This window comes from Rhipicephalus microplus, chromosome 1 (assembly GCF_043290135.1).
Source record: "Rhipicephalus microplus isolate Deutch F79 chromosome 1, USDA_Rmic, whole genome shotgun sequence".
Lineage (NCBI taxonomy): Eukaryota > Metazoa > Arthropoda > Arachnida > Ixodida > Ixodidae > Rhipicephalus > Rhipicephalus microplus.
Window position 1 is genome coordinate 137,408,812 of NC_134700.1, and position 26,080 is coordinate 137,434,891.

Genomic DNA, 26,080 nt, shown 5'->3' on the forward strand with positions numbered 1-26,080 from the left:
TCCAAAACACCACTCTTCTTTCTAGGATCCTGAGCAGTGCACGGATGAATATTGCGCTTGTCGGAATATAGATTTTCACACAATAAAGGAAGGTCGCAATTCATATCAAATGGTCTCGTGGACGCAAAAGGCTGGTCATCTTTTTTAAATGAGTATCTAAACTATAGCCATTTCTGTCGCGCGAAAAACGTACTGTTTTACACGTTCAAGTCTGAAAAACTGTGGATATGACGACTAACACAAGGACAAAGAAGATTACGTGCTCACCACGCTATTTATACACGCTCGTGGCGTAGTTCGCCTTTTGTGTGGTTAGTGAGAGCTTCAAAGCCATGGGGAATGACTTTCAACTGCTAATTGTATTGCATTCATACCATACAGTTTCATGTTATTACATGCACAAGCCTTGAAGTTAAAGCAGGCAATTAGTAGTTAGCAATAAAAAGTCGTCACACCCATCTATTCATCTTTTCTTTTAGTTCGCTCAACTCCAGTAAGCCAGAGTGCGGCGCAGGTGTAATACAGTACTATACTTTTGTATGGCTACGCGCTTATATATATTTTTTAAGTCTAAGGCGTAACGACAACAATGGACCAAAGGGAAAGTACACACACACTCTCCTTTTTTTTTTTTACTGTTGTTGCGCCTTACACATCAAAAATGCTGACCTAACACGCTCACAGTCTGCCGTTCTTATACTTACTTCTCCAATGCCATAATTTGCAGCTACTGTGATGAATCCTGGGTTTCCCGTGAGTGGGTCGCAGGTGAACATTACACCGGCAGTGTCAGCATCCACAAGCTCTTGAACTACCACTGCCATAGGCACGTCCAAAGGCTGCCCATATTGTCTGCGTAGTTGCAAGCAGTGAGATGTATTCAGCAGCGACCACGTAAACATTCACATTTTCAAGATTCCTCGCTGTCACGTTGCCAGACAGCACGTGCGAGGAGTTAACTATTCGCATCTTATTACTCAGAGCATCATAAACAAACAAACAAATATTTCCTATCTGTCTCGCCTGTGTTCTTTCACCATTCTTTTTTAATCTTTCTCTCCTCAAATTATTCACATCATGCGAGCATCTATTACTTCACGAACTGATCAGTCGTAATCTTGCAACAGGACTGGATATTTGTACCGCACACTTGAGTTTATAAATATACAACTTAGGAAACAAGATTGTAACTGCGCTAGGAAAAACAAGTCCAGGTGACAGGGGCTGACCTATCAATTTCAAGTTCATTCTCATTATGGCGTGGGGTCTGAAGTGGAGAGCGCCACGCTCTTGGAGTGAACACACGCAGTAGACGCGGTCGGAGCAAACAACACAACATTTATTTAACTACTTTTAGATCGACAATATCGCCAACCAAATTCTTATAACATCGATTGTAATCAACAATATATAACAACCTTACACAAAACTACACAACATTCCAAAAAACATAACAAACACAATAACACTCTCAAGGTGGCTTCGCCAGCCCTTAACTTACCACGAGAGCCCACAGCAGACAGCCTCAGTGCCGTCAACCGCAGGCCCACCGCTAGAGACACCCGTTCCCAACAACCGGCACCCGCCAAAGAGACCCTCTCATCTCAACCGTGCCCCCATCAAGGCTCTCCGCCAGGCGTCACCACCGGCAGTATCGTTCTAAAAACTCCAATGATGATGGTGGTGGGTGAAAACGCTCGCGAGCCCAACCCCCCCTACCGCTGAACAGTTGTCACCCACTAAAAGGCGGCCTGTGTGCGAGACACATGCGCCAAGCGGCGCAAACAACTTTACAAGGGGTGTCAGCACCCTCACATCAGGTATGCAAATACGCACGCGCGTGATTTCTTGCATTTAGTGCACTGTCAATTTATTGATCTAACTTGACTAACAAGGGTCTGTGCAGAGAGTGGAGTGTACAGCCATGTCTGCGCTGGGATCTTTGAGTACGAGTCTCAATCGTAAAAACCGGAAGCAGAAAGACGTGTGAGCCAACGTTATATCGTTTTCTTTTTTGCTTGGTTATGTATTGTTTTTTTTTTTTGAAGATGTACGCTGGTAAGCTCTGACATGTATGCCTAATTTCATAGCAGAAATCTATGGCGAATGTATATTCATGATCGCCGGTCTGAAACACCGATAGATAAGATGAGAAATGACTGAGAAAGCAAGGAGCTTCAGCAAACGCCTGCTGGTTGACTGTCGAAGAAGGAAAGCAGGCCCAAAACTTGAGATAAAACAAACAAGAGTATAAAACTTAGCAACATTCCTTACAGTTAGCTGATGGTAAATATAAACAAGTCAAAAAATAAACCCCTATATAAATAAGTAAATAAATATAGCAATGAAAATTTGCTACCTGCCCATCTGAGTTATGTTACTAAAGTGAATCAGAGTACTAGTTTGTTCTTCATAGTTTACCATCATTAAGCGCGAAAGAGTTTGAACGATAGGGCTTTCTTCCAAATATTTTGCGTCGAAGTGTGGTCAACCGTTTTTATGGACTGAATAACGCATGTACGCACATGATGTGCGTGAATTACAGTCAGTCTTATCAGGCATCAGGAACATTTTAGTGTACTATCAACAAAATGAGCAGGTATTTTATTTCATAGATATTCAGGCAGAAGTTAGGATTAAAAAATCAATGGAGGTGTGAACTGATGAAAAATAACTCGGGTCAAATGCCAGTCGAGGGCCTAAATTTCAACAAGTTCCCTTCTTGAAATGTTAGCTCTATCAATGGTTCTTGTTCAATGCGGATAGTTTCACTACATTAGGACAGATGAACGAGAGGATAGCATGTCAGTTTCGGTTGTTGTTTTTGTGTCGCTATTCAGTTCGCGTTCTTGGTCACCCACGATACGTGAAGAAATAGAAAGCGTGATACTTCCTGACGGGAAGCCACAAAGGTTAACAGCACTAATGTTTTGTTCCCAATTAACGGTATCACTTTTTGGAACAAAGCAATGCGCACAGGGTGCGTGACAATGTGTATTGAAGAATTCACAGCTAAGCATACAGTGCCTCTTGCGCAGTTGTACCTTCTAAATTGTGCATTAGTTTGCCACAAATAAGATTCACTCAGAAATCTACTGACACAGAACTTTAAAAGCGAGGAACTTGGGTGGTAGATTTGTATGGACAAGTACGTATCATCTGCGAAATTTCAACGAATAACACAGTCTCTAATATCCCTGAATCCAATTTGAAAGTTTAAAATGCATGCCTCAAACTTCACGCAAAACGTTGCTGGTTTTCGTGTCAGCCAACCGCCGCTTCCGTCACGCGTTTGTTTTGGATGTTACGATCCTTGCGAGCACATTCCCCTGGCCGAACTTTTCAAGACAATTGGGGAGCATACTCGCAAGGGTGCACAATGCGTGACGTATTTGATTGAATAGTTCCCTCGCCAGTAATTTCATCAGAGGCCAGGAAGGTTTAAGCGTCTGCAAGAATGTTTTCGCGCCACCCAAGATGCCTTCTTTGGAAACAGCTGTCAACGCGTAGCTCATGAGCACGTGGGTTAGCGTGTTTACGTTGCCAGCATCATTTAGATGACAACCACTTTGGGCACTGCCTGAATCAGTGCTCTCTGAAACTGAAATTACGATCCAGGTAATTAAAATCGTCTTTAAATAATTATTCGTTGAGCACTTGAGCAAACCATCTTTATAGCCGTAATAAGTGAGTCCTTAGCCACTCATTGCGAAAAAACGATAACACTGAAAAATCAAGAAGGACCATTCCTGCGTCCATGCTCCTATACTGTTACATGCCATTATTTCTTTATTTGCTTTGTGTGCATGATCCTTTGATGCATTACAGTGGAGTGCCGATTGGCCCATCTACTTTTCAGAATACATTACACGAGAGCAATATAAACCACCAAAATATGCCTAAATAATCAATGGTTTTGTCATTTTGTGTGGAAGAAAGGGGAGGGAGGGTAGAGAAACGCGACCGGTGTGGCGCACCGTCTTCATCGCGACCTGACCCTGATGACATTTAAACGTTTCCAGAATGATCCTTTATTTATTCATGGATCACTCGGGTGGCTCTTAATCACCATCCCGGCTACGACTGCTTGAAACAAAATGCTCAACAGCACAGAACGCATTTGACCCAATGTTCACGTTTTATATCATCGTTGCTGTACATAGTCTGAAAACATGAAGTCCAGTAATTGAACAAAGCATTACGATCTTGTTAAAATGTACGAATGTGCTTGGAAACAGTGAACTGGGCCTATGAACAGCGAACTTGCACTTTATGACGCATTAGTCACACCTAATTTTCGCGCACAGTTACCCAAGCCAATGCATTTGATCCGAAGCGCACGGGATAGATTAGTTTGTTAGCGTAACTGCGCTTCAGTTCTAGGTTAATAGAGTATATTTTTACTGATGAATGTTAAGCGTTTGCGTTGCGTGGGTGGAAGTTCTTTGGGTTGCATCGCTGCATCTCCCCATTGCCCCGTGGTGTTTGAATCGTATTGTGGCGAAATACAATAATTAGCAACAAAATCTTCCATATATATTCAAGATTACAATAGTACAATTATATTTTTTCTTAATGCAGTGCAAACCTACCTTTTATAGTTCACATTTGTGAAGCTGAACTGCGATGCCCAGCATTCTACTACAGCGTTGATCACCTTAAAGGGAAAACAATATTTGCATGTATCTTGGGAAATTGGCACAAATAATGTGACTGTCACAAAAAGAAAGTGTGAACTTAATTACGTTCTCGGTGCCACGAATTCCAAGCAATGTGGTCATTTGACCGGCGGCTGACATGTCCTCCGAGTCTTCACCTACAGGGAGACATGCACACGAATTGATGTTTCTACAGTGAGAAACTTATGAAAACATCTTTGTTCTGCAGAAAGTTCAAAGGCTCACCTAAAGCTGACGATCTCACCGCAAACATCTTGTCTTTATCAAACTTGGTCAAATGCTCAGAAATCGCTTCCTTGATATCCGTGGGCATGCTTAGTCTCTCAACGGCACCAACCATCCTTAAAAAAAAACATCTTGATGCACGCACATACGTGGAACCAATGTCATGAAAAAAAAAAAACTTGCATGTCTACAGTGGGTTTGATGTTTGTCGGAAAGGAAACTTGAGTGTGCACTGAGACATTATTTCATGCATCAGAGAAGTTTTGCTCTTGCGGGAGGTGATCGTTTGTTTTCGGCACTTAAGCTTGCGGTAAATAGTTTAACTCCCGTATTCACAAACGCTCCTCGACTCGACTTCCACCCTTCACTTGACAGAGTTGAGCACTGCGCCACCGCTCGGCTGAAAATGAGGTGCTACTCAAGAATCGCAGCCAATTATCGCTGATATGCAATGACTTGCCGTGCCTAGAGACGGCGCTCCCACCGGCTTTCTCAAGTGAAGGTGAAGCGTTGAGTGAAGGGACGTTCTAGAATACGAGGGTTAGAATGACAATGAAACGGCTGAATTTTCAGTGAATACGCACAAAAAAGACTCCCGCACAGTCCGGCACCAATTTAAGGAATGTAGAAAGGATTAAAGACTAAGATCAGAAGAAGATCAATGATGAGGTGGGATTTAAGCAGCCAAGAATTAGAGCTTCAAAACGGGAAAGCCGCGATATACAGAACTCTCCGGATCTCCGAAAAGAACTATGTGGAAAGCCTGGGCAAATTTGTTCCTTCGGCGATGTATTCTTGAAAGCATCCCAGCAAGCTTCACCCCAAACTGAGTTTAAATTAACCGATACTCCAAAGACAGCGTGCTCTAGTTTTGTTTACTTTCAAAATGTCTCCTTTTTATTATAATCCCTCGGTGAAATAAATTCTCAATTGACTAAAGAAGACCACTCCTGCAATTTCTATGAGCACAATTGTTTCTTTAGGAAGAAAATCAAATTTTCAGTGTAGCTCTTGCTTTCGACGTCACTAGTTAGGAGGGAAGCAATGCGTTGTCCGTGAGCTAGAATTCTAGATAGCTGCAATTAAATAAATTAATATAAAAATCTAGTGTGCAAGGAGGTATGGAGTCCTCTCTGCAAGGCAAGCAGCGGTTTCTACCACGGGAGCCTGTCGGTGCCTAAAGCTGCTTGGTAAAAAAAAAAACTCAATATGAATGTCATGTATTTGTAGGCATCTTCTAGCGCATGTAAGATTTACGCGGCAGAATAAGAGAATCGGATAGCGCGTCGAAACACGTAAACTGCACGACCAGTGGGTGGTTTGAAGCTGCCCGCCCACTACGATGTGTGCAGCTGGGCAGGTGCACGTGGCACCTTACGGGCCCGTAGAGCGCACCTCACCAATGTACAAGAGTACAAATTATTGCCTAGAGCCCACTACGCAACTGCTCTTGCAGTAGGCATTCTAGGGCAGTTTAAAACGATCAAAGTTACGCGCACGTTTCTTGTCATGCGGCACGGTTGAACACAATGCTAACAGGGTTCGATTATGCTATTGCGTTCTACTTTTCAAGGCACAACTCTAGAGTCCTTCAAGTCTTTATTAATGAATGGACGGTTAATGTTCCCACCCGTTGATTCGGTGTAAATAAGGGAACCCATCGACAGAAACACGATTCGTAACAGAAGCAGACTTAACAGGGGTAGTACAGTATTCTAGACAAGCCAGCTGATTTTTCAATGCCAAGAGCAATCTTGTCGAAGGCTCATGATCCTCTTTGGCACTGTACTTTTAAATACTCTGTGGTTGCTGTCAAGTGCTGTCACTGTCTCCTGTATCCTTAACTTAGCAAGCCTATTTATTCGTTGGAAACACGCCTATATTCTCAAGATAAAAACAGTTTGGCCTCTTGACAAAAAAAAATTTACGTGTTGCAGAATGTTTATTGTTTATCATACCACTAAATAGTCGAGGTGGTTTATAATAAAATAATTTTAAACTTTCTTTTGTCATGTATAAAAAGCATATACTCGAAAGCTGGATAACTTTAACTAAACAAAGTTTTACCCAGGTTACAAACACTACGTTTTTAAAACGAAGGATTTCTAAAGGATGAATGACCCGCAATTGATATTTGAAGGAGCAGAAATTTTTGCGTTGTAAAAGTGGTTACACGTTACAATGACAGTCAACTGTCTGGTAAATGTTCGCTTTTATTTTATATATTTTTAAAGATTATGATTGTGTGGCGAAACTCACAAAATGAAGGAAGAACTACGATCTTTTGCAGGAAATGTGAGCGTGTGTCTTGAAACTGGTGCCGTACCATGATTGTTTCGCCCTTGATTGTAGCATAATAAATAAAACGGGGAGAATTCGTTTAGCGCCCTATTTCTAACAATTAGTTGGAAATGGCCATTGAAACTAGCGATTCGACAAAAAATTCAAGTGTGAACATTGACGGCCTCTCAGAATAGCTTCACTCAGCAGATAAAATTTCACCATGCACCTCTGTTCAAAATCACGTTAATTATAAAATATGAGCTTGTAATTTTAAAGTGGAAATGTATCGGAGAGGCTGCAATGATGCCTTGGTTGCAGTTGCAAAAAGAATATTCATTGTGAAGCTACACGAATAAAGTAGGGTTAAGTAACGTAGTCCCAATAATTATGGCTACGTTATGGTCGGACACAAAACTTTAATGTTAATCTTTCTTTTTACGTTTCCTAGGCAGAAAAGTAGCATTTCGTGTTCCATGATCTATTGCACATATCACATTTTTGTAGAAGTTTTTATCATTCTATTTTGAGTAGGGTTCTATGCAGCTATTTAAATCATCTCTGATGTGTGTAAAGACTACCTAGTAAAGTACACATACTTGATGCAAGCGTCTTTCATAGCCTTCTGCCAATCATCCCTGCAAAAAAAGTAAGAAAGAAATTTAAACTGGCTACTAAATTATCCCCGCCACCAGCACAAAATGAACCGCATTACGTACTTGAACTACTTCTTCATTCATTTCATCAAACCAAACGTGTATCATTCGTACATGTGCCCGCAGGTAAAAGTGAGTGGAAAGAAAAAGTGAAGTTACTTGATGAAACTTTTCGTACTTCCATAATGGAGCACCCACAATGAAGATAGAGTTACCGCCTTTTCAATTTCCATCAAGCCACTTTTTCTCAATGCTCAAGAGCCTCGGCAAGGTTAGCGTGCTTAACACCTTTTCGACTGCCTGCAATAATCATCGAGTAACACAGTACAAACTGCTAAGCTCGTAAAAAACATATGTCGCAATTTTTTGAAAAAGAAGCAGAACCGGTGCTTAAATGTGAAATATGCTTTATTGATCAAGCATGTTTCTGAGGCGCCACAAAGAGGTTATCTAATTAGGCAGCAATGTTATCATTATCTGCCATCTATCTATAACTATTGTCGTTTTCGTGCTCAGAAACACATTTAAAATAAGGCATTATTGATGTAAAACGGACACTCACCCAGTCATTGATGCCTCCATTTCTCGCATCAATTTTCGAAAAACCTCATTGGAGGAGAAGAGCTTGTAAGACGTGGTTGTGACAATAAATCCACGAGGAACTGAAAACTAAACCAATAGAAAGTATTGTGAAATGACATTTCTCGTATGCACCCACATCACACTGAAGAACGCTTCTTTATCAAAGTAAAATACACGTGGTATATGTGACTTTTGCGACTTGTGTTTCCGCGTGAACTTACAATCATTCATTTTCTTTTTCATTAATTGAAGAAGGTGTCAAGTCTCACGCCTGAAGGACCAGCCGCACCAATACGATTGCTAGAAGAAATAACAACAGAAATGAGGAACCTGAAGGAATAAGACATGACGGTGTACCTGAGTTAAACTTCAGCTCGAACCTGTTGTTCGCGCCACTAGGCCTTCTGCACTCTATAAGCTATATCGACAATGCCACGCAGCAGCTGTATAAGATATTCAAAATAACACAGAGATAGGACAGCCTTGATGAGTAACTGCGTGCATCTCCGGTCCCACAACAAGCTGCCAAGGTGCGTTCGGTGCAAAACCACCAAATCACAGTCAGTGTATTTGGGTATGTACTCCATATCATGGCGAGCTGTTGTTGTAGGAGTGGTGGCCTCATCTTGTGAAGCCTATTGCAAATCAGAGAACTTGTCCGCAGTGATCAAGACTACACACCTAAGTGGTTCTCGCCATAAGAAAACCCAAAAGGCGTATCAGCTTTGGGCCCCATCCGGAGAGCCCAAAATGCGGCAGTCAGGCTTAGCCTGCCCGTTCCAACGTAGGTTAAGCCCTCTGCGTGCTAGTTGCGTTTCTCAGGACTCTAACTAAAGCTCCAACATCTTCCGTTTGTTCAACAGGTACATTGCAATACACAAAAACCCTAGTCATAGTCTTTCGTATGTTGTCTTATATGGCTGAGCGTTTTCTTAACTTTATTTCTCATTGCATGAAGTCCTGTAGAACCAAAATACGTGCAAACGTTTCGGAGATCTCACTGTAACATTCCTACTGAATATGTCATAGAAAACTATGAGTGCAAATGTATGAATCAAGAACCACTGCATATTCAAAAACATTTTTCAAAAGCACCATAACATAACAATAAAACAAACAGGAAAGCCTGAAATGAAGTCATAAAGCGTCTTTCTCTCCACAAAGAATCTTTCAATGGTGCGTTGACCACCACTAAAAAAAACAAAACAGCTCAGCAGTAGCCGCGCGAAAACCGAGGAAGTAGCATTGGTGGTGTTTCTTTCCTCCTTCCCCTCACCCTCAATTTCGTTTCCTGCTCCTTGCTGTACTATATCCTACAAGGCTATGCCTCACGTTTTTACTTCTTCCTTTCGCTCCTCTTCCCCCTTCCATCGCCGATGCTCTCCCTTTCCTCACACTGACTTTCCTATTTCTCCTCCTTGCTAAGCTGCAGTGGGCCTGATGATTCATGGTATGCTTTCTTTTGTTTTTTGTTTTTTTCTTCTCTATCTTTCCCTTTGTCTCCTCTCTTTCTTATTTCTTTTTTCTTCCGCTTTCTTTTTCATTCTGTTTCTCAAACGTTTTTATGCCTCTGTATACATTTATTTTGTCTATTTTTTCTATGTCATCTTTTGTGTGCTACTATTCTTGCATTTTCTCAATATCTCTTTCTCCACCTTTCCATCTATCGATTTTTTCCCTGCCTTTGTACTGCTTCTCTCGCTTATTCGTTTCATTCCTTCACACGTCAGCCTGATGGGCACATATGTTCTCGGATAGAAGCAGAGCTTGCAGAAAGAGGCGGAGTAAGTCCGCGCAGTTCATAATGACGAAGATAACTAGGGCTCACGACTAACGAAGTTTTCTCGAATATAAACAGTTTCTGTGTTGACGATCCCATAAGCCATCGATAGGCTTTTGTGTTTTCATAACATGTCAATCACAAAAATCATCACCAAATACTAAATATGCGATGCCTTTCGCAGTGGTCAATTCCGGAAGAAGTAGTCGTCATTACCTAAAAGAAACAAACAAAGCAACACAGACACAAGCACAAGCAGACGCACAATACACTCTTCAGTGGTATTCGTGTTTGCAGGATTAGCTTTTTTTCTACAATGGCTATATCCTAAGTATCATGAATTTCGTCGTTCTAATATGCCTACCGTCTTAACTTCTTTAGCGATGGAGTGCAACACTGCTAGTGACGATCCCTTGCCTCCCGTCAAGTCAGGCATCTTGCTGCACTCGTTGTGGAAATCTGACACAAGTGGAGAACTTCCGCTCAGGTCGTGTTCTGCAGAAGCGAGCAAGAAGTACATCAAATACAATTCTCTTTATTTTTATGAAGAGTAAAACATATTGGCAGCTTTGTTGTCAGAAGTTAAGTCATAAACACAGCCAATTAAAATTTATTAGCCAGTCATTTACCGTTATTTCAAAATCAACGTCAGTTTTCAGCAAACATTGAGAAACGACGGTGCATTGATTCTACACCAGAAAAAAAATGTATTGCTGTGGAGTGGTTACCTTGAATAATCTTGTGCTTTATGTAACCAGGAAGGCTGCAAATGCTTTGTTGAGATCTAAAAAAATTTAACAGAGAGAGGGGTTTATTTTCAGGGTTAATTATCTGTGTTACTGCAAGCCCTCATAAAGAAGGTAGCTTCATTTTCATAAAAAACAATGAAATAATGTAATTTTTGTGGAGCATACTTTGTTTATAGTAGGCCTCTCGCTACGACATGTTTCACTGAACCGATGCTTGCGTCACAGTACATGAATCACACCAAACTTACACACGTTTGCTTACCTCTTAAGAGCAATACTTAAGCCGCATCCTTTATAGTTCTCACTTTTGAGGTCAATGGCTGCAACGACGACTCCACAAGATCTGTGTCCGTGGTAGAAGACGACTTTGGGTGGAACTCTTTTTGTAGCTACAGAAATGGTGTAATCACCTGCGCAAGATCTTCATCGTCACTGAATGTAGCACTGTACACTCTAAAAGATTTTACACCCATAAGGGTGTATTTGTTTTGTCCCATGGGCAACACACTTTTATGGTGTCTAGGAACACCCTAAACAATAAGGTGTTTAGAAACACCCTGAACCGTAGGGTGTAAAAACGTTACACCCTACTTTAATAAGTGTATGAACACCCCTAAACTATGAGTGTTGGATGAAGCTACACCCATGCGAGTGGCGTGTACACTGAAAACCCCCTTGAAACGCTGGCAGTTATATGGATGAGCATACTGAATCAAATGAAGCGCGATTAATGGGCAACAAAATCAGAGACACAGGAGGTGAAGCTTAGACTTGTGTGTTGAGTAGAGCCTTTCATAGCACTTCATTCCATCAAATATACATCACCAACTGGCCCAAGCCTGAATTGTTCTCAGGGAGAAGCATATATGAACCTTCTCTGCAGCTGACAAAATAAGGTACCATGGTCTTGAATGAGCTGCATGAGACCAGTGTATATATGTGTACGTAGACTGGGCCTTAAACAACAAAGACGCGGAAGGCACTTACACACACAGACACACGCACACCACAGTAGTGCAAGCAGTAAGTAACCTGTAGCGTAAGGTCCAACCGAACATAACGCCGAAGCAAAAAACAATCAAGCCCATATGTTAACATCTGCCTTTATTATAGAAAAACTGCAAATCTGACACACAGGACTCTGATAGCATTCTGTAAAACTTTGAAATATGTCACGGGACCAAGTTTCTTTCTCTCTATACTAAACATTCATTGTTTTCAATACAATAAATCTCCACATCTTTCAAAACATTTGCGCTAGTCGGGCAAACGACTAAGACGTATGGCGTTTGATTGACACCTATACAATAGAAAAAAACACGTAGAAAGAGTAAACGAGTTTCTGGAGTCACATTTACAACCTATTACATCTCGCAGTATAAATGTCGACATTAAAAAAGAGAACATTCAACAAGGTGGTGAAACTGGGGTTGTATTGATGTACTGTCAGTGCTGGTATACTTCTAACTGCAAAACCACTCGCCACTGCTGCTTGCACAATCATCTTCAGCCGCTGAGATGACTGGTGCCTTCGAGAGAAGTGGGGTGAAGCTGTTCTTTCTGTACAGGAAATTCAATCCCGGAAACCTAAAATAAGTACACAAGAAACAATGACTGAAATTTCACAAAGAGTGCAACATACAGTGTGCACCATGCATAACTAACTACTTTCTTATGTGTAGGTGTAAATTGAGTGCATAGCAAGCATATTCAGTGGCATCGGGCTCCTATGCAGTGAGAAACGCTAGAAAAGGTATGCTGAGCAATAAACGCCATAAAAAGCGCACTGTGGCAGAATCATTATGCCTTTCGTGCCGTAGATATGAACCCTACTTTACCCTTTCAGCTTGCTCGCGCAGGCAAATAAAAAGGTGCTGCTCCAAGTTCATAACGTTCCATTAGCTGCATGCAACGACCAATCTAAGTGAATGTCAAGTTCTATGCTTAAGTATGCATCAACACAGCTGCATGTGTATTTCTGCAGATCTACCATGGTAATGATTCGACTAGTTTATTAAAAAGAATACAGCTAGTACGATGCGCAACGACATATACATATTTTATCTGTATTGCACAAAAGCACAATGCCACTGAGCATACATGACTGTATGCGCATTGAGAAGGTATTCAGTGCAGGTAAATTGTAAAATTAAGTACTGTACAGTTACGTATTAAAATGCAAATGATACTAGTGTTCTTGAGTGGGCTGACATTGACACGATTATATAACGGAAGAATTGACGTCCCAGCCATCTTGGTGACCACCGCAAATGTATTCGAAAAAAAAATCGCGCTCATTTTACTGCATTAAACAAGGTAACTGCTAGAATATTTCGCAGACAAATAATTTATTGGTCACGTGGGTGCCTTCTGAACTTCCCGTAATCTCGTCTGGATGTTTGTGAAAAAAATTATTTCATAAGTATATCTTCTTCCGTGCCAAATTTGGTCTACAAGTTAAGTGAAGGGCTTGCGTAAAGTGTTTGAAGCTCAGTAATATTATTACCATTTTTCGACCACATACGCCTCAAATAATTTAGCCGAAATGTGTTATATCTGCATTTTTCTATATTATAGCTGCACTTTGAATGAATATCTGAGGAGTGAATGCTTAATTTACATAAGGCATATTTGGAGGAAAAAATATTTTAGACCTCTCAAGCTGTCAAACTTTACGAGAAAAAATCGCAAATTTCACAAAATAATTGTTTTGTCTATAATGAGACGCAACTTCCACCATGTGGTGGTTGAATTAAAATAGACTTTGTACCTAAATTGAAGCAAATAAACAGTTCTTTTCATGTGCCAAATTTTGTCATAGCAATTTATGTTTTGAGAAAAAGATCACAGCATATCCACGGAGTGAATAATGATGAGTGGGGCGTAGCGTTCGTCCGTCCGGACGCAAAAACTGATGGACAGACAGTCTGACGCCAGTATGGACGAACAGAAAGACGGACCGCCCCGCCGCGGTGGTCTAGTGGCTAAGGTACTCGGCTGCTAACCCGCAGGTCGCGGGTTCGAATCCCGGCTGCGGCGGCTGCATTTCCGATGGAGGCGAAAATGTTGTAGGCCCGTGTGCTCAGATTTGGGTGCACGTTAAAGAATCCCAGGTGGTCAAAATTTCCGGAGCCCTCCACTACGGCGTCTCTCATAATCAAATGGTGGTTTTGGGACGTTAAACCCCACAAATCAATCAATCAATCAGAAAGACGGACGGACTCACGGACAGAACCGACACACGGAAGCCCGGACGGATGGATGCACAGACGAACGGACGAAAGCACAAATGTACGGACGAACAATTCGCCACACAAATCATCATTTTGTCCTTGTATATGCTGTGAAAACCACTAACGCTATCTATCGTGCAGCTCATCAAGTGGCTACATAATACTAGTGCGACTACAGAGGAGGGAATGACCCACGGCCTCAAGAGCTTTGCCCCTAAATGATTTTTGAAGTTCCAAGTTCCCCATTCGCCATTTAGTCATACAGCAGCCGACGCCTCGAAGTTCCCCATTGCCGTTGATGGGAAATTTCAAAAAATATTTTATTCCTTGAAATAGAAATTGTAATGATGAAACTTGTCACATACAAAGAACTGTTTAATTGCTTTCAATTTAGGTAAAAGGTGATTTTTATTTGGACCGCCACATGGTGCAAAATGCGCATCAATACGGACAAAAATGACAATTCTGTGAAATGAGTGATCTCTTCTCGTAGATGTTAACAGCTTAAGATGTCTAAAAATAATTTTTCATCAAAATATCTTTTCTGTGAAGTAAGTAGTCACAGCTCAGATATTCATACAAAGTGCAGTATAGCAATGAGAAAAATCAAACATAACACACTTTGGCTAAATGCTTGCAGACGTATGTGGCCGAAAATTTGTATTATTATTGCCGAGTTTCAAACACGTTACATAAGCTCCCTTACTTAACATGTACCGAAATTGGTATAAAAAACGGTGCGGTACTTGTAAAATATTTTTTTTTTCACAAACAACACTCAAACAACAGTCTGGAAAGTTTGAAAGGCAACCACGTGGCCAAAAACATGTTTCTCTCCGAAATATTCAAGCAGTTCACTGTTTTCAGTGCATTAAATCAGCACGATTTTTTTTTTGTCAAAAACATTTGCCATAGCCGCGAAATTGGCTGGGAAATGTCGAATAAAGTGAGCCTGTTACCTTCACTCAATGACCATTGCATACTGCTAAAATAGGGCCATTTGTTTCAATCATGCTGTCAGGGTGAGAAAGCATAACTCCTTCCCGCTGCAGCGTAGGCTGTTCAGTGGCTGTGCGTGTTGTGTTCCCAGATAGATATGCTGCCCAGTCTTACATTTTGGCTGCAACACATGCTTAGATACCGTGCAGTATGTATAACATTAAAGTGTTTTTGTGCAACAAAAAACTAATAACACGCTTCACATAGCGAAAATACCTTTAACATCAGAAGTACTTAGCGAAGTTAAACGCCAAAGCGAGGTGATGGCAATAAAGCTCTGAATAACAAGAATATTTTGAAAGTTACACATGATGGAAACAATCTGAATAAAATGTGCTCGAACGTTAGCAGTTATGTTCAAACAAGCGTTTGCGCTGTTCAAGTAGGCAATTCGACCACACACACGCAGACTAAAGGTCTGTTCAAACAAAAGTCCAGCTTCAGTGCTCGATCCGCTACATAGGCACGGCTGACAGCAGTGTCACGCTACGTTGCGGGTGAACGAAAAACCGGTGAAGACAAATTCAAAGAAATTGGATGTATTAGCAAGTAGGCAAACTTCGCGAGGCGCACCTAACGTGAAACAATATGTTGTGTTGTCACCCGATGCATCAACCCGAGTTATAACGGTATAGTGTTACCGCACAAAACGAGAAAGAACCGAAAAGAACGCCATGGACACCACGCCCTTGTTTTCCGTTCTCGGTCTTTTTGTGCAATAAGAAAAAAAAGAAAGTAAATGAACTACCAACATGCCCAAGCATATGCGTCTTACACGGTTGATGCTTAGAGCAACGCTTCCTCTAAACAATGCCTGGGAAATGGCTCGCGCTCCCAGCGAAATTGGCCTGCCTTTAGTTTTGAGCAAGCGCCGCGCGGTGGCGATCGCGACCGAGATTATTATCACGGCAGCGGGCGGTACCAGCCATAGAGTTTCCCGAAATTAACTAAAAGGCACTCTGGCGCTGCGATCGTTCAGTGACCATGGGAATGATGGGTAGTACACACATTTGCCTAGTCTTTGTATTTGCGGGCGGCGAATCGTACTTGCGGCTTCGTTTATTACTGGTTACGGTTTTGTTTTGAAAGAAAGAACGAACCATTTTGAACTTAAGGACTTGATTTAAAATAGTAAGCTTAAAAAAATAAGGTTGTGAAGCACAAACGATGAACATTTGCTAATTTATGTTTTCGTGAAAGAAACAGCTCCAAGCCACACGAACACACACGGAGCCAGAAGCAGGCCAGAAGTACGAAAATTAGTCAAATATGTGTACTACCCATCATTTTCATGCTCGTTGAAGCGCCGTGTGTTGCAACTCCCATAGACACTAGCGCCAGAGTTCCCTCTAGTAAGTATTGTGGGAAACTCTATGGTACCAGCTAAGCGTTTTTCATCTGCGACCCATAGGGGTGCGTCAGTCGAGAATTGTTCGAGACCTGCAACTGTGCACCACTGTTTCTGAGGCTATGCAAAGTGTTGCGTTGTTGCACCGTCCGCCACAAGTGACGCTAGCGACCGAGAACATTTTCAGAATGAAGGAGGGAAAGGGTCTGGCAGCTGTTTTTCTTCTCATGCGGCAGGCATCTTCCTAGAGGACGCGTTGCTTAGAGCTAACAGGCGCCGTCCCCACACATGTGTCAATTGGTAAACTAAAATTGATGTGCAGCACGAGCGGGCCCCGTTAAAAACGGCTGCCAACAAAGGGCACCGCAAAAATCTGTTCAATTTCTTCGCTGAACCTCAGCGGCGCACGCTCACTCTGCTTTGTGCTGCAAATGATCTAAACAAACGAAAACTTGCCTACAATCACACTTCGCCACCATCCCCGTGAAACAGTTCGGACACATATTCTCGCTAAGTAAACAAATGCTGATTTGCCCTCAACTAGTTGAAAACAAAATTGTTTGAAGGCGTTATTCTCGTGCTCACGCCGTTAACAAAACGCTGAACGGAACAACGTGAGAGCGGTACTCACTATTTCACTTCGAGTGCTCCACAATATGAATCCACAGGTCCAGTCTTCAGGATGGTGCACCTTCGCAATATTAAGCACTGACAGAACACACTGGTGGAGCACAGAGCGCAGGCACATTTCAAACTAAAGGACGACTAATAAACTTTACCGATCGAGAAGCCACGCGCACCACACGCACACACACGGGAGGGTTAATCGCCAGCGCACGCAGTGACATGTAAGACGATGTCGACCCCTTTCCCACGCTGTGAGCCCGGCGCGCAGCAATACCGGGCGGCCACGGAGGAAGGCGGGCAGCCAAGGTTGTCTAGGCGACGAGACTTGATGGCGCCTTGTGGCGCTCTCAGACCGGCTAGATGCGGTTTAACGCTAGCTCCGGCCCTCTGCTGATAACGCGGGTGCTGCTTTTATTATTTTTTTTTTTGTGGCAGTGATCTGTTGCGTTATACTTGTTCTTTAACAGTGTATCTGAATCGCAGTGAACTTTGTGACGGTTCAGTGCGGCAAGCATGAGCTACTAGTCAGAACGCGCATTTGTAATATTCAGGAGCAATGCTTAGCGCACCTTCACCGACCTAATGTAGTGAATTTTGGTGAAAAAGCTAAGCTAAGCTGATGCTTTTTGCTTAGCTCTATGGGTCTTTAGGGACTGTACATTCAAGGTCACGCAGGCGATATTTTATCAGCACTTTCGTTTCGGTAAATACATTGAAACATTGCATGCATCGGCCGTCACACTATTCGATGAGAACATATTGCCACGTGCGTACTGCTAGAAAGACGAAGACGACAGCGCATACGCGCATCTGCACGCTTTTATGCAGCAAGCAATAACGAGAAAGAAGAGGAACGCTCTGGCACGCAGTAAATAAAGATACTGACCTGCGGCTACTTTCTCAACCTGTTAATTACTACTTCTGTCTTCACGTTGCGGCAATACATTTGTACTTAGCTTGCAGTCCTTGGAACAAGACCACAGCTGAGAATATTTCATCAATGCTGTTTTCTCACTACCTACAAAGTCAAGGCTTTGACCGAAGCACGTCTTCTGGGGAAGTTACATAAAAATAAAAGAAGGGGATCCACAAAAAAAAAAACGGAGAGAGAGAGGGGGAGAGAGCGAGCTAGAGAATGCGTTTCGGCTCTCATGAGGACAGCTTTGTTCGCAATTTAGTCCACAAGCCTCCCGTCATTGTGAGCAAGGCTGCGTCAAGGTCACCGAAATGTCCTTATTCTGCATTTTTCTTTATGGTCGGTGTCCTCTTCCTAATTTTCATGACACACTCTTAAGGACACATGAAGATGAACATTCGCTACAGTAATTAAATAAAACATGCCTGCTAAAAATACATGACGTCAATGTTCGTTTTTAAGGGACCCGATGGCCTGCTGACGTGGTGGTTATGGCTAAACAACTGTGCTGTTTTTATTTTTTTTTTGCAGGTGGTGGACGTTTTATCTCCAGCTTTAAAAGCTTCGATCTTATGGGGGAGAGGGGAGTGTTCTATGCATTGCTACACCAATGTGCGCAACAATAGCTTGTTCAGGTAAATCAGTGTACTTTGTGAGTGTTTACTAATCACGCAAATGACACAGATGAAAGAAACAGGTACAGGAGAATTGGCCCTTACTCTGTTGAACAAGCGTCGCTCCTATTGTATCTTCCATCTTATAGTAGTTTGCGTGCTTTATCAATGAAAACTCCGTTTCAGTCACATTACTTTCTGCTTCGATTCATTACTAGACTGGCAGGGAGCTAGTAGTGGGAGCCTTGCTGGTATCAAGATGGTTAACGTATACTAACAGTATAAGCAAATTGGCCCGAAAATATCGTGCATTTGTAGCCTTGTAGGCACGTGTGCTCAGATTTGGGTGCATGTAAAGAACACGAGGTGGTCGCAATTTCTGGTGCCCTCCACTACAGCGTCTCTTATAATCGTATGGTGGTTTTGGGTCGTTAAACCCCACATATCAATCAATTATTTGTAGCCTTGCTCATTACACCCCAAATATAAGGGTGTAAATGGGGTGTTTAAGGGTGTTTTAATTACGAACACCTCAAATTTCACAATGGGACGTAAAAGGGTGTTCATATGGGTGCTTTTAATGCGTACACCCGTTTTACACCTTTTAGTGTGTAAAATTTTTTAGAATGTACACTACAATTTAGTAACACCAGAATGAAGGAGAACTCCTGAATTGTGGTAAAGCACTTGAGAGGAAGTTTATTATGTAGCATGCAAATGCACGCTTAGAATAAAAAAATACTATAACAAAAAACCTATTATAATAACAATATTTGTCACAATATTTTTTGTCACTAGTGCACACATTTATGTTGGGCATAGTTGCACAAAAAAAGGGAAAAAGGTAAGCTGCAAAAGTTTTCTGTATGCTCAACTTTAATGGCACAAGTACTCCTGGAAGCTCGTGCTATGTGAAAGTTACATCAATTTTACACTCCCAGGCCGTCACCACTCCTTCTTCATCTCAAAAAACGCCCTTGCGTCGAAAAACTATAGGTGATATTTTTTAAAGGCTATAACCGTCATCGGCAAACGTTTTTTCTTACATGACGAAAGTTTCTTCCTTCTACATTTTTGAGTTTTTATTATCAATCGTCGGGTAATACCCCCAGCGGTCGTAAAAGATGTGACTTGTTGTATGACACTGCAATTCTAACTTTAAAAAAAAATGGGTCTCTAGAGGTTGCATTTCTTTTTCATGAAGAGTAGAGGACAAATATTTTGACCGATCCCAAACTTTGTGACAATCGATTTTGTGCGAACCAGTCAGCGAGTAGGATATGCCGCATTTTCTTGGTTTAAGCACAGAGTTGTGTGATGGGTTAGCATGTTTGAGTATATATGAGTGGTTGTGCAGCCACTGTGGCCTAACTAGATGCACTGGCGCCTAAAGGCAACGTGCTCCGAAGGAACGTCAAAACCCCGTTAGGACACAATGGTATGTCCTATCGAAAAGAAGTGCACACTTTGGTGCAATAACGTGCATATCAAAGTAAACGTCATCAGGGTATTTCTCCTGGTTTGATCAACAGCAGACAACAGTTTTCTGAGTCACTGCAATACATATGCATATCACATTTTTCGTCAGAGTGGACAGCCAACTCTATAACGTGAGTTCTTTTCCTGAAGCGGTACGTAGCTATGCTGTACAGCACTAGGCTGCCAATCAAAACGCCTGGGTTCAATACCAGATGAAGCCAAGCTTTTATCGGTTAAGCTCCTTAAGATCAAGGCTTATACATTAGCGTTGGAGTCGGCGGGTACCGTAGATGCCACTGACGATGGCGATGTTGCTTATGAAGATGCAGAACCAGCGTGTTAGAGACCACACATTCTCTTTCTGCCATCCTGGTAAAGCACGGGGACCCACTATACGTCATGAGAATGACGATGACGATCACAGACAACGACTGCCTTGTGCAGTCAGTTATGTCTGGATGTGCTCTATGATGCAATTTTTATGACTAGAAACAAGCAACTGCCACCGTCTGAACGTGCCCAGACCTCGTTTTGCCAACTTTACGCTAGATCTGATACCACAAAGCAATAATAATGAAGTAAAAACGAAATTGACAACTCCACACAACATACCAATAAACTTTGTGTATAACGGTAGATGCCGTCGCACTGATTTATATGCGTAATTGGTGAATCTGACGGCTGATTTGCGGTAACACGGAACGAACCCGCTGCTTCACCCACTCATCATCATTCACTTCGGCAATAGGCCGTGACTTTTTTTTTATTCTTTACATCCGTCGTGTAGTTGCCCGACTGACAATGGCACCGACGCCGGACATTCTTCAACCTAGGTTTCTCAACGCTATCACGACAAGATTCTTACATTCTGTCCTCACCGTTCCTGGAATAATATAGATTGCCAAACATTTATAGAGCACACACGCATTCCACGGACTGTGGTATCGGGGTGTGCACAACATGGGACCCATGGGAATCTGTTCAGTATCTGCGAGACAGGTACTTATAAGTGTCGAATGACATTGTTTTTTTGTTCTTTAGGCAACGATATTCTCTTGCGTTAATTTTCATATACATGCAATAAAAAGGAGAAAATCCCGAGAGCGTCCATATATAGGACGAGGGATAGGTGGATGGACAAATGTATAGATCAATGAGTGATGCCAGGCTGTTACGTAACCCTTTCCTCATATTACACATGTTAATAAGATTCTTTAACCGACCTTAAACCTGCAAGGGGGCCTTTTGCGACGCAGTTTCAAGCGCAGGGGTAGCTCTGCGATAGAAAAATAGGCTGCCGCAAAGAGGGCCTGGGCTTGCATCCCAATCTATCCCGGGCACTCTTTACTTATGTCTTTTTCATTTATTGTGAACGTGGTTAAGGACACTGGCAGCAGTGGCGGAAAACTACTACAACAATATCAGATCTTGTTGTGATCTCATAGCAGCTTTCACCGTAAAACTACGACGCCGAATCATATATTCACCGATTGAGTATGCTTCCTACTGCTTTTCATTGTCATTTTTGACGTAAGTTTTGTTGACGATGTCACTGATTTATCTAAAGGTAAGGAATTAAAAAACAACGCTATATTTCGATCCTTTAGTACAATATTGGAACAAAAAACATCCACTAATGCTACCATGTTGAATCTCTAAGGATTACAAAATAAACTACCCTTGAATGCCATCCCGACAACTCACCACCTCGTATATGCAGTTGGCCACATTCAGCCTTCAATTCGTGCTTGCTCTTTTCCCCGACGTAGTCAATAGATCGCATCTCACATGAGGGAGCGTAAACTGATCCGTAGTAGATCCTGGAAAAGTAAAATGCCCCTTGATTTCTCACTGTTTTTTATATTACAATGGCGTTATTATTATGCAGGCAAACGCTGTCGCATGCAGTGGATCCTGTAAATCAAGCCCCTAATGTAGCCAAGTTAAGTTGCTCTTTCCAGCTAGATAATATTACAACGCGAATCCCAAGTATCTTTTCCCTAACATTGGTTTGGGCAGTGGTACTCGATAAGAGTTGATAAGAGGCAAGAAGAGAAGACAGACTTGACCTTGCCTTCCATTTGTCCCTCGTATGAAATTCTGCTGTTACGACCAATCTTTTTCTACGAAGTAACTAGCTCCAGCCAATACCGATTAGACGTTTCTTTTGCCATGAATGAGAACGCTACGCTTATGTAGCCTCGATAAAAACTAAGCACTACAGCCAATAACGCTGCACATTGTCTGCCACTGCACGCAGAGAGCACTTTGCCAATGAAAGGAGCAATATGAGTAAATAGAAAGGAATAATATGAGCAAATAAGTTCCGCAATGCCTTGTCCCCAATGAATTTGTGCGTTTGTGTGCGTCTTCAATGATTTTTTCATGATATATATGTGCTTTTTTTCTCATGGCGTGACATAATAAAAGGCGCCTACTCGATTTGGTCATTATAAACATTTTAATGCGCTTGCTCATTCAGTTTCTGCGCTAGGCTTAATCATTATTTGAATTTTTCGACATGCGCAGTAGTATGCATATGCTTGCATTTGCCAGAGAACATAGCGCGATGTGGTTACTGCCTCAGCAATTTCGCTCTTGCAAACATTCAAAGCCACTTGAATAACCCCAAAAAAACTAAATACCGATTTCCCATCATTTCCTTCTGTTAGAAAATAAACCTCACTTTTTTCACTAAAATCACTATATAGGTAAATCGCAATTACAAACGCTGTACACTGTTCCAGCTAACATATCATGCATTCGTCACAGGTAGTCGTTTTAAAATGGCAATATTGACACCAGTCTAGCAAACACAGGCTCACCCATTTCTCGCTCCGTATTTGCTCGTGCGAATCAAATGGTACATGACCCCATTCTGAAATAAATGCAAAGGCAGTGAACAGAAGCAAATCAACACAAATCATTGCGTAACGCGAAGGCGCAGTCATCAGCGTCACAAGTATGTGACACTGACACATTGTTAGAGCTAAGTTTTTAAATATTCATTACAATTAATACCACTGTAAATGTAGAAACTAACCTGTATTGTACAACAATATTAGGCAGTGCATCGTTTTTTACAAATAAATATGTGTATCGTAATGGAACGAGGAACAGGTAAAAGCAGCCTCAACTACCAACGAAAAAAAAACGTCAATGCATTTTCCAGCTTCGCGAACATCTAAAAGTTTTATTCGCGCCTTTCCACAATCATATTATTAGCAGTTGGCTCCTCTGCTACGTCACTTTTTCTTAGGTGTCCTTGAAGTTTTTGAAACCCCGACTTACAACCTTTCCATCTTTTTGACATGTGAACGCACCTCCACGATTGCGATGGTGTGAGAGGAGGTGACTTACCACTGTGCTGCAGAAATCGTCCAGATCCCAATTTTGTCCTGCATTCATGCTAGCATCAAACGCTTCAAAAACAGTAAAAAGTCGCAGCGTTCATTCACACGTGAAGAGAGTGAAGAACAAAAGAATGGAAAGAGGAAGGCAAAAGACAGGGAAGTTGGCGAGACGTTTGTCCAGCTGGCTACCCTGAGAAAGCTTTGTAAAACATTTGAAAGAAAGTTGGAAAGAAAAGAAGAAAAGTACTGGAGAAGTGAGCGTTCTGAAATATTTGCAGACGGATTAACTACCCATTAGTGTTTCTCTGTCACGGCTTTTCCGCATACTTATTCCAAACTTACTTTCATTCAGTACATGACCTCATCATCATTACTTATTTCCGCCGTATTATCAGTTCTATGTTTCTGCAAAGCGTCGAATGTAAGCAGTCACAAGCGTTAGAGGAGTTAATGAAACATATGCGTCATTTACTCCGGTGGCATCCGGCAAGGTACTAAGCGCGCTCTTCAAAGGTCGATCTCTGCTTAGATTAAGCGTAAAGCGTGCGGGAAAATGCAAGCGTAATTACTTTTAATCAATTTTTAAGCTTCTAAAGCACTTCATTGTACCTCCTATTCTGGTGACACTGAATGATGATTCGCAACACTGCTCGGTTGGGCGGTAGTAATCGGCAGTTGCTGCCAAATTTCCCCACCATAGATCCACGCTTTTGTGAAATCTCAGATACTCTAGTCCACCCAAAGTTCTTACGCATTGACCTAATGTTACAATGTGCAAATGATCATTACCTCAAGGAAGCCGATGTGGTGGTCTTCTTCACAGACGTCCACTTGCATGTTTCCTGGAACCAAAGGCTCTCATGTTAGGTTGGATCTGACAACGCCGCACACAGTGTTTCGAGCCTTCCGGAGTTGGTGCCTTTAGCTAGGATGTGAACGTTGATCGGCCAGCTATAACCTCTAAAACAAACACTATGTTACGCAAAGCCATCTCGCGTAAAGGACGTTCTACGTTCACCACCACCGTTTTAACTGGCGGTAACTACCATTCCCATGGTCGCACAAAGAAATAACTAGGAGATCAGATGTTGAAAATACCGCCGCTTTTGCACGATATATAATGATTGCATGATGAAATAATGTAAAGCATGCAGATGAGCACAGACTGAAGAAAATCAAGGCAACAAAAGAGTAGAATACAAATTGACAGAATGCACTTCACGTTCTAGATAACTTCAGCTTTGGCATGCCAAATTGGCGTTGCGCAGTTTTATGGAGACACAACAACAAGTGTGCGTGTTGTTGGTTTCAACTAGAGTAGTAGACACGCATGCGGGAGGTAGCTTTTGATTCGCATGTGAGTCTAGGCGGCAAATGGCGCTAACATGACTAGGTATGGTCATATAAGTTTTGTGCCTTCTTTGTTTTCAGCGCAGTGCGCCCTTTCTGTTGGCACTTGACCTCTGGAGTACTTTGTTCTTTTATATTGTGTCCATGTCTGCACTTCTTATTGTCTCTTTATATGAAGCCTACCAACTAAAGCTGCCGCTTCAGTCATTTTGAGCTACACGATAAGTGTGGTAGAGGCATGGGACAAGGAGTCGACGAGAACTGTCATTTCAACTAATACGTTTGAACCCAATACATGAATAACTAAAACAATATAGCGCACGTGATCACCGCTCATTCATTTATACATAAATACAGTAATTGATACAGGAGACCATTTAACAGCAAATACAATAAAAAACACCAGGAAAACCAACCGTACATGGATATAAGTTACACTTGTGCAACAACTAAAGTAGTCTGCTTATTGTTAGTTGGACCAAAGGAAGAATTGCGCACACAATCTCTTTAGGGATAGCCACAGCCTCAATTATCATGTGTGTGTTATCCTGGTGATTCCTAGCTGAACTATGTTTCTCGTCGATTGCTGGAACGCATTCACATTACGAGCAATTAATCGCAAGGAAGCCTTTCGTTTGCTAAAAAAAACACCTATTACCGCCAGTTATGGTGGTACAAATTAGAAGTTAGAGACACTATGGCATCATTATCATTACACTATAATTGCGTCCACTCTGCATTTCAACGCCGTATACCATATTTACTCCCACGCAACCCGCACCATCAGCAACCCTGCGAGGAAACGTTTTTTTTTTTTAAATGATCCAAAAATTTTGCTGCAGTGCTATAGATTCTCTGTATAGCTGCGGTCGCACCCGTTAAGACAGCTTTGAACACACATATGTTTCTCCTGGCTGTCCACGAAATTGTCACGCAATAAGCTCGCGTCTTCGCCTCAGAAACGAGAATGCAGAAAGCGCACTTCTAGTCCTGTAAGGTCTGCTTCTCACGGTGCATGATTAGGGCTTGCCTGACGATAATTAGCGATCCTTTGTGGTCAGTTGACCGACTACGTAAACAAGTCTTTTATAATATCTACTCGCGTGTATTTTTTTCAGTTTTTTTTTCTTTACCAAGCAGTTTTAGTCCAGCCAATATACATTCAAGTCGACTTACAATCGTTCAATCATGAAACAATAAAGCCTGTAAT

At 41.9% G+C, this 26,080-nt stretch overlaps 1 protein-coding gene and 1 long non-coding RNA gene across 2 annotated transcripts in view; both read right to left on the minus strand.

Moving 5' to 3' along the window:
- The window catches only part of LOC119177846 (rifampicin phosphotransferase), a 117,468-nt gene that overhangs the window by 67,447 nt on the left and 23,941 nt on the right, over positions 1-26,080 (minus strand). Inside the window, exons 6-17 of the mRNA XM_075867303.1 lie at positions 24,310-24,362; positions 22,993-23,045; positions 21,872-21,987; positions 11,214-11,361; positions 10,931-10,986; positions 10,567-10,697; positions 8,403-8,509; positions 7,784-7,822; positions 4,905-5,020; positions 4,746-4,816; positions 4,593-4,657; positions 705-852 (exon numbers count right to left, since the gene is read on the minus strand). Of these exons, the coding sequence (XP_075723418.1) occupies positions 705-852; positions 4,593-4,657; positions 4,746-4,816; positions 4,905-5,020; positions 7,784-7,822; positions 8,403-8,509; positions 10,567-10,697; positions 10,931-10,986; positions 11,214-11,361; positions 21,872-21,987; positions 22,993-23,045; positions 24,310-24,362 (1,103 nt within the window). The remainder of the gene's footprint in view (positions 1-704; positions 853-4,592; positions 4,658-4,745; positions 4,817-4,904; positions 5,021-7,783; positions 7,823-8,402; positions 8,510-10,566; positions 10,698-10,930; positions 10,987-11,213; positions 11,362-21,871; positions 21,988-22,992; positions 23,046-24,309; positions 24,363-26,080) is intronic.
- LOC142798964 (uncharacterized) lies at positions 12,358-17,301 on the minus strand. Its single transcript, XR_012893904.1, has 2 exons — positions 17,163-17,301; positions 12,358-12,538 (listed from the first exon to the last, which is right to left on the minus strand). It is a non-coding gene; the product is annotated as an uncharacterized LOC142798964 (long non-coding RNA).